At 34.0% G+C, this 9771-nt stretch overlaps 1 protein-coding gene across 2 annotated transcripts; it reads right to left on the reverse strand.

The window, feature by feature from the left end:
* Positions 1-1157: 1157 nt before the first annotated feature.
* Positions 1158-8099, reverse strand: LOC114270109 (ferric reduction oxidase 6). 2 transcript variants are annotated; one of them, XM_082868536.1, is made up of 9 exons: positions 7332-8099; positions 7154-7247; positions 6823-7020; positions 5460-5694; positions 3731-4058; positions 3364-3640; positions 2579-2834; positions 2043-2481; positions 1158-1585 (listed from the first exon to the last, which is right to left on the reverse strand). In XM_082868536.1, exons 1-9 carry the CDS (start codon positions 7561-7563, stop codon positions 1416-1418), a joined length of 2229 nt encoding a protein of 742 aa, XP_082724662.1. In that variant the 5' UTR covers positions 7564-8099; the 3' UTR covers positions 1158-1415. The 2 variants fall into 2 exon arrangements, with proteins under 2 accessions (XP_082724662.1, XP_082724661.1); XM_082868535.1 differs by having other exon boundaries at positions 3364-4058; positions 7332-7826.
* Positions 8100-9771: the final 1672 nt, after the last annotated feature.

Genomic DNA, 9771 nt, shown 5'->3' on the forward strand with positions numbered 1-9771 from the left:
TTTTTGAAAATTTTAAAAAATTTTATGTGCTTTAAAATAATTTTGAGTTGTATTTTTAGTTATGAGTTGTAAATTTTTGTATCACATATCAAATGTCACATCAATAATTCTCCACTCAAATCAAACCTCTTTTCCAAAACTATTTTTAAAACTCTTTACTAAACAAATTCTCTACACTCAAATCACAATTTTACAACACATAAACTCAAAATACAATTTATACTCTCAAATCACATTTACAAAACACAACCAACGGCACGCTAACTTTTTTAACTAAAAAAATTAAAAAATCAAAAAATTGACTTTTTTATCCTCCCCAAAATATGCCTGGGTCGTAGCCCCACGAACTGATAAACACCAAAATAAACTCCTTTTCGTCCATCAGGTGACCCAAATTGCGCGGCCACCCACCCAAAAAAAAAAAAAAAAACACTCATGACGAGAAGTGTCATTATTAGAAATTAATATTTTAAAATAAAAAATTCAGTAAAAACGAAAATTGAAAAATTCTTAATTTTTGTCTTTATTAAAATTCTATACTAGCAGGATAGGCCATAAATATGAAAGAAAAACTGCATTACTATAGACGTGTGCTTAAGTTACATGTTGAAATTCATTCGGTATATTATATGTACCTTATTTCATTTATTTTGGTATATATTAGGTATTATTGTGATAAATATTATGTAAACTTTTGATAAAGTTAGGACAATTTATAATTAAAAGTTAAAGTTACTTATTTTTATGGTAATGTAACACATTTTTTTATCGAAATATTTGTGAATCACAAATTGTGTAACATTACGACAAATATTATCACAAAATTAGATAATTTTATCTTTAAATTACTAATTATTATAACTTTATCTAAAAAAAATTACGTAACATTTAACATAAAAATATGTAACATATAGGGAAAAAGTTTAACAAAGTATATATGACAAACATCCTACAAGAGCTGTGTAGCCAAGGGGTTGCCATAATGGATACACATTTTTGTAATACATATTACTAATTTTTATGATAAATTTCACGTATGTTTCGATAGAGTTATAACTATTTGTAATCTAGAAATGGAGATCTAGAAATGGAGTTCCGCAAAATATGTAACATTATTATAAAAACGCGTGATTTCATTTTTTAACTATAAATTATAGTTACTCTACTAAAAATTACGTAACGTTTACTATAAAAATATAAAATAGATAACAGAGTGTATACGGTATACCCTATAGAATTTTCGATCTAAATATGTACATATTTACATATACACACTTATATATGCATATTTGGCACAAACTTTGGTAAAAGTTAAATTTGACAGCTGTTGTAGCATGTCTCCGGAGAATCCAAATTAACCCAAGCTGCCATATTTTGATAATAACAGTCGTTATAGCAAACCATTGGAGATGCGCTTAGAGATCAAAACTATGGCTGTTGAAATGGAAGATAGGGTGATTGCTTCCCCTGCTTAAATTCTGTGATCTGCAGTCTCTGGCAACACTTGATTGGAGAGTTGGGGGACCACACACTATTACACCTACATCAACTTCACCCCACCTCTGCGATACGGTTCCAAAAATTTCTGCAAACACACATTTAGAAAATCATTAAAGACTTCATAAAGACTAGGAAATGGTGGGTAGTATTAGTATATGCATTTTGTTATGTATTTTTTTACTATATGTTAAGTACTTTTGAAATAAATATTATATAATTTTTTTGATAAATTATAATAATTTTTTATTTAAAAATAAAAAATAAGTAACATTACTATAAAAATTTATGATTACATCAATTTGTGATTTATTTTATTCATGAACCACAAGAGGAACCAAAAGAGTTCAGAGAACATCAGACAAATGGAAAACATAAAAAAATAATTGCAAATCAAATGGATTAAAAGTAAGATATGTACCCAGTGCAAGTAAAAATGGCATAAAAATGACAGTTCTCATATCCACTTGCGCTCCATTGATTTGCAATTATTTTTTCCTTTTTCCATTTATCTAATATTCTTCCAAAATATTTTGAGAAAATACCTTTGAAGTCCGGTCTGCGCCCATACTGAATAGAATTTGAACTAGCAACATAGTCCTGACTTGACTCCTTATGTGCTCTTGCCTCATTACCCCCCAGGGTGTCAATCTTTGGGCCATCATCTTCATCATGAGCCTCCCTTGCTAAAGTTTTTCTTTCCCAAAGATGCCATAGACCAATCACAATACCCCCAAATACAATAGGACTTGCAACCATGCAAATAACAAATAAAAGCCCTTTGTACCACCAGTAAGTTATGTCAAAAGGGTTTATATAAAAGATTTGTAACAAGCCCACAGAGAGAACCAATCCAATTGTGGACACCATGACATAAACTCCAGACCAAATGATGTTCCCTGTGCCAACCAATACAGAAACGCCACGTTTGTTGCGGATAGGGTATCCAAAAGAGTTCACAGACTTGCTAACTTGACCATCCTCCTGTAGTTGATCATAACAGTCACATAGTAGAAAATAAATAAACTGATGTGAAGTTAGAAATTGGAATGATAATTGAGGAAAGCACAAGTGGAGCTACCAGTTGAGGTTCTGATTCTCGAGTGACATAAGTTTGAATCTCAAGATTCAGTATGTCGGAAAAAAATGGACAGATTGATTCCATGTCAAGGCTGTAAAGAAGAGGAAGCTCGTCTGATTTTTTCACGGCCCAAACTATTAAGATATTCCTTGGCATACATGGTTTGTTATCCTTAATACGGTGGAGAATATCGCTCAGGATAGCCAGGAATGGTGATATTCCAATTCCTCCAGCAACTAAAATAAGGTTTTTATATCTGAAAAACAAAAAGTGTTAGTGCATTAAAATGTATTAAAACTTGAAAGAAGATAAATTTTATATCACTCTGCTCATTTTCCTTTCATGGTAGCTGTAACACTTTGCCAATGCTAGATATGGTACAATTACAAACTTTACATGACACTCCAACAGTTAGAGCCTTTCCAGTAGGCGTAAAGTTGTGTACATGTTGCCCTCCCTAGATCATGCTTTAGAGAGAGCCTAGTGTACTGCTTGCTCTTTTTTTTATTTTATTTTTTTACACAACACTCCAATGAAATATAATGTTGGTGTAAAAAAAAATTTATATATGAGTCTACCTTTGGATCAGCCATTATATTATCACTTTACCTAATTAGCACAGAGCCAAACTACATGCCGTATCAAAATTGTCTTTTATCAGTATTGAATGTACATACATATACATCTCCATAGACATACATACAGCTAGACCTAGAAAATAAGACTGATTCATCATAATTTGCATCTGAGATTCTCAGGTATGAATAAAAGGATGGAAGACATACGTTAAATGGTATGGCGATGAATGCCCATAAGGCCCCTCTACAGAAACGGTTAGGTTTGAATGAGGCTGCAAGGGTTGCTCTTCTTGTGGTTCCTCCTTAGGACCATTTAAGATACTTCCTCTTAGCTTTTCCGTCCATTTCCCAAGAACCTTAATGAGAACTGCAATGTGATATTTACCATCTAGAGGACTTGATGAGACACTGAAAGGATGCCATTCTAGCCAGGATAATTCCCGAATTTGAAGAAAAATAAAACTTAGGGCATTGTATTGCAGATCTACATTGTCAAAAAGGAAACGGTGAGAATTGTGGTGACAAAATATATAGAAATGAATAATCAAGCTTTGAAGAGATGTTATGTTATTACTTCCAGGTTTTGAAATGACCAATTCAACGGTTCCGCAGGGAAGGCAACTAGCTGATATTACATTGACAGTCTTTCGTGATTGGCAGAATCTCAAAAACCGATCAAGAACAAAGAGAAATATTCCTCCAGCAGCAATAGTGAATATGAAATCACCAACATGCAAGGCCAAGAAGACGACGAAGACTATGTATAGTTGATGGGTGTAGAAGAACAACTCAAAATATGTCCTCCTCACTGGCTTAAGTGATGTCACCCACATGAATAGACCAGCAGCAAGACTGATGACTCCTGCAAGATTGGCCACACCAATATTTTTCCATTGCAATATCTGCTCAAAACAATTAAGAAAAAGTTAACAGTATTTTGGGCATTTAGTGTAGGGGAAAAGGAGACGATTCACAGAGGAACCTAAGAATTTACAGGATTTTGTTCATAAACATTTTTTTAAGTTAAGTCACCCTTTTACTAATTTTGAGAATTCAGTTAAATTTCACAAAACAAATGTTGAACCTAAACTTGGTCTAACAAGCATAAATTCTATGTTGGCTGCAGCAAACAGAAGCAGCTGATGTACAATCTGAGTTAATGACTTAAAACACTGTTTTTGAATTTCTAAAAAAAATTCTATTTTTTTTTAATACTCTCTACCTCTTGCATACTAAATGCAACATGCATAAATTATAACGGGTATTATGTATTTATTTGTTGGTAGGCTGCATCGAATATAATCTGGCACAAACATGCACATCTGCTCAATTTCAAGAGGCATATATTCATGAATATGTCCTAATGTTACTTCTCCTTCATGCATCACTTACTACAGAGGAGAGAGACATGTTTGGTTCCCGTGAACATACTACAGAAAAAATTTATGAGAGGGAGGGGAAATAATTATGTCCAGTTGGCTTATTCCTAATACTCTTAGACAATATACTACTTGAAAATAATTGACAAACTTAGTAGATTGAGAATTATCTAGAATGCATTCTGTACCATGGTTGTCTTGCAAAGTTAGTTACAACTATTGGCATGTATAGAGCAAAGGATCAAGATACCTCGAGGAATTGAGTCCTCTGCCTATACTTACAAAACAAGAAGAAAAGTGCAGGAAGGAGAAAAGAGGTGTGTCAAGGGTGGGAGAACCTCTTGAGCTCCATTGTGCACTCACCCAGACAAACTCCTTTCTCGTTCAGTTGTGTGGTCAACCTACAAATTGTATCAATGGAGAGGTGACAACAACAAGAAGCTTAAGTTGGGGCAATCCCTCATTTTCTCTTATCCTACTCTTTCATTCCTGAAAACTGTTTGCTGTCTCTTAATCTCCATGAACTGCATCCCATCTTTGATATTACTGTTTTTATGCTTTCAATTTTCTCCACTTACTTTGATTAACTAGAAGGGGCAAACTGGTGTTAGGGCTACAGGAACTCTCTATTGTCATATTTCAGTTTTATCATGTGTTCATATATGATTTTTTTTCCTTAAAAGAAAGTGCCATAAAAAAAAATTAATTTCCTCATCTCTTCTTCACAAATTTGAGTTCTTTTCACTCTTTCTTATAACTTATCTCTATGTATGCACGTCCTTGACAACTTTGCCACTCAAGGGACAGTCAAACCTTCACTCTGTGTAAACATCTGTGTGTTTCAGTCAACGAACAAACATAATACTTGTGAATGTATGAATCTGTTCATATAAATGGAAGCAAAAGTCTATCTTGAGAACTCACTTCTTCTAGGAGACGACCTTGCATTGCCCATGCTATTATATAGAATAGTCCATGGAGAGTAAAGAGTGCCATAGTGAGATGTCCCAACCATACATGATATCGAGTTGCATGTTCAAAAGGGATATCTATTAGTTGGAGAAGAACTGATCCCCTTGCAATTGGGAGAAACAAAAATGCCAGGCAAAATAACCCAATCAAACCAAAGCGAAGTCCTGTCAGCTCCAGCATCAAATTACTGAAAATTTTCAAGTTACAATGTCAATTTAGTCAATGAAACCAATCTTTATATACTGAATATAAAAATAAATAAATAAAAAAGCAAGCACTTGCATAGCCATTGAAACTGGAAAAGATAATAGAACCAGGCACAAGCAGTTTGGATGCATAAATGACAGAACAGCCCCAAGCATACAAGAACTTCCACTAAATATATGTATCACCAAGAACTAATTGTGTAGTTATGTGCATGCAGAAACAAGCATCCCTGTTTGGTGCTAGGAAAAGGTAGAAGAAAAATGAGAAACAAAACTGTTTTGAATTTTATTTTCCCTCCTACTTAAATAAGCTTTTAAATTTCTAAAATATAGTTTGATATCAAGAATAATAAAATAAAAATGACATCCAAACAAATCTTTCAAATTCTCTCAATAAACCTGCTTTTCCATGTTTTCTACTTTAATTAAACAAAGAATAGTGATTTCCTTTGAATTTTCTTTTCATTTCTCTCATCAAATCCATGAACTAATTGGGGCCTAAGTATCTAAAGTCTAAGAAGCAAATCATTGACAACATAGTCCTTTTTTCTCTTCAATAGAATCTATATTCATCAAAGAAAAGAAAGATAACAACGATAATTTCAAGACTGAAGAAAAATAGATGGTCAAAATAATATATAATCCATAGCTTTCCCTTATTGATAGATCTCTTCTTTGTTGTTCAAAACTTGAATTCCAGCTTACATTCAGAAATCGCACAAAGAAACTCCAAAACCAAAACGTCAATATTTTAATCCATAAACATTTTCAATTTGGTTTATATAGAATTTTAACTTAACTTTGGGCCAATTTCAGGCTATTGCAGAAGAGAATTACTTCACCAGAAAATTAAAAGAAGTGTCGAAGAAAAAGCTCATTATGCATTAGAAAGTGGTAACATAAGCTGGGTTCCAACAAAGCAGCACACACAAGTTTAACAGAGGGGTTTTAAAGCCTCTATAATATATATGGAACTAATTGATTTCTTCTACACCTCAGATAAATTAACAGAAGAGTATAAAATCAATTTTTGATTAAATTAACACAAATAGCACTCAGCTAAAACCAACAAAAGATTCATAAATAATCACAACAGCATAGCATTATACCATTCCTCAAAAAAGGTCAATTGATAATTGGATAAAATGTCGAGGTCCTTTACAGCATATGCAGAAACAGCCCAAATGATATACACAGAAAATAGGATTATTCCAATCAACTCAGCAGCAGAAACAACTCCAAATGGTCCATCCACAATTACTGGGAATGTCCACAACCGAAAACGTGGATTTTTTGCCGTCTTCTTCCTGTATGAAAAGTTTAATCTCAGAATCAAGCTTAAAGAACAATATGAATGGACAAATATGATATATTCACTTTGCAAAAATAGTTAGAGATATGAAGACATCAAAGTACTTATCAAACTACAAAATTACATACTCATGGATTTCCTCATCACCGGTGATGATGAGATGTGCTATGGCAAGAAATGCAATGACAAGAATTGGGGCACTGAATGCCAGAAATATACTTCCTGCAATTTTGTCAAATCAAACTTTGAGATCACTTATAGCGGTAGGCTAAAGTGAAAATCAAGTGGTTTGAATTGCCAACATACCTGTGATCCCATACGCAGTTCCCTCAGTAGCATCAATATATTTCCCATATAAATCATTGACAAAAGTTGAAGGGTAAAAGAAGATGAAAGTAGCCCAGTAAATGAAAATTACCCACATTATGAATTTGAGAATCAATTTCATGGATGATGCCAGAAAGGATGTCTTCTTGGCATAATCAAGGCCATTGCCTTTACTCACAAGAAGAGACTCTCTTACTGAGTGTCCATCCATTGTCAGAATATGAGACAAAAGTTCAAAAAGGTTGTGAGCAATAAATAAACAAACCTAGTTTAATCTTCTTGGCCTAGTTCATTTACCTTAACAATCATGGCCACAGGACCATTTATATACAACAAAGCTTCAAAAAAAAACAAACCCATCAACATTTCAAATATGTATATTCAGAATAAATTAAGAATTCGAAGAAAATGAAGCCACAGAAAACTTAGACCACTGATACTAATATTCTCATCTGAAATGGATTTTTTTGCACTGATATTTCAATTTTATAAAGGTGTTGTTCCCTTAGTATTGACAAGCTAAGAATAATTTACAGATCCAATGGCTTGACATCCGTAAACCAAACCAAATTAAATTAATTCTTGTGTCTCAGTCAAGTAGGGTCGGCTATGTTCATAAGGGACCCAAAGATCAGATTTTTATGTGTTGATTGTTAGGCTAATTAACATACAACTTCCTCATTTTGTACAGGCTTGGATCGGCTCGGATCGGCTATTGATGATAATTGCAAATTCACCAATCCTCTTGAAAGTGACAAAACAACAAACAACTCCTTAACCACAATTCAAAGAAAAAAAGTAATAGCATGAAGTGACACTACTACAAACAGGAGAGGGTGATGCTTCTAGTAAGAAAATGATGTCCACAAATAAAAAGAAAATAAAGAAAAAAGAGAGTACAATGATAATGTGCATTTATGAGCAAATGGATGAAAGGTCACAATGATTTCTCAAGAAAAAAATCAACAACTATCAGATGAGAAATCCATCCAAAATTGTGTGAACCTAATGCATTCTTGAATTTGTGATCATCATCATCATTGACATGGATACAAGGTGGGAGAAGAACATGGGTACAAACGAATGCCAATAAAAACAGTGATTGCTAAAATATCTTAATACTAAGGCCACAAAATTATAACACAAAAAGTATATTAATATTATTTTTAAGTGTAGCCTACGTCACATTCAAGACGAATGTCAATCACATAATATATTTTTTGTGCTCATTTCTGTGGTTTAATTTTGTACACGTAGTATTATGATATGTTAGTTAACAAAAGCCATAATAGACCTGACTAGATTGAAAATTTGAAACCCCATAAGTCATCATAATAGTATCAAATAGAGAGAAAATTTAGATTGGTTTTATTTGCATAATTTTGTAAATGATCTCATTAAATAATAGGCCACCATTTTAAAGAAACTGTCACTGTCACTTGCAGAACACTTTGGTCGTAGGTGTTAGTTCCAACATTCCTTGTAGGGAATACAATGATATGGGCTCCAAGGTTATAATTTTATAGAGATGAATGTCGTGCCTACCTAGTACTTGTGAACAGCTTGACCATGTGCACACAATGCATTATTTTTTATTTTACCATTTTGAGTGAGAGAGAAAGAAGGGATCTGATGTCATAACTGAGGTGACAAATTTAATCTCAAATCATTAACTCGTTTAATTATACTCATTTAAAATCTATTTAAATCTACTCAAATCTAATTTAAATGGATTAAAAATTAGTACCTATTGAGAGGGTAATTTTTGATAAAAATTGGGCCGAGCTATGTGATAGGCTTCGTGGCCCAAAGTGCCAAGGACTTGGTGAAAAGGCCGCAAGGTTACTCCGGCCCAGGAGAGGTATGGTTACTCCGGCCCAGGAGAGACAGGGTTACTCCGGCCCAGGAGAGGCAAAGCTACTCCGGCATAAGAGGGACAAAGTTACTTTGGCACAGTGACTGTAGAGGTACTTCGGTCCGAAAGCAACTTGGAGTTGTGCCGGTCTTGGGGTTATACCGGTCGAAAGTCGCTGGTTCGGTCTAAAACCGTACTATGGGTTCTATATGGAAAGCCGAGATAAGAAAGGGAAGACAAAAGAACCGAACTATGAATGAGTTCGGTCCACTCGGTGGCTTAGTATAGCCAAGTTTTATTTCGGTCAAATGGTGGTTCGACCATGGAGGAAACCATCCCACTTGGTTTAAGCAGTGGGGGAGGGTGTAAAAGGATAAGCATTATCCTTAGGAGTATGAATCCTAGGAGGACACTGCATGGAGAAATACAAGTCCTACTAAGATTGTGCCACGGGAAACTTATAAAAGCCCACAAACATCACCTTGGGGGAGGTAATTAAACACAATTCTTTCTGAGAGCATAAAACTTTGTCTATTTGTCAAGCTTACTGACTTAGGCATCGGA

Source organism: Camellia sinensis, chromosome 5 (genome assembly GCF_055761805.1).
Source record: "Camellia sinensis isolate YWXY chromosome 5, ASM5576180v1, whole genome shotgun sequence".
NCBI classification, from domain to species: domain Eukaryota; kingdom Viridiplantae; phylum Streptophyta; class Magnoliopsida; order Ericales; family Theaceae; genus Camellia; species Camellia sinensis.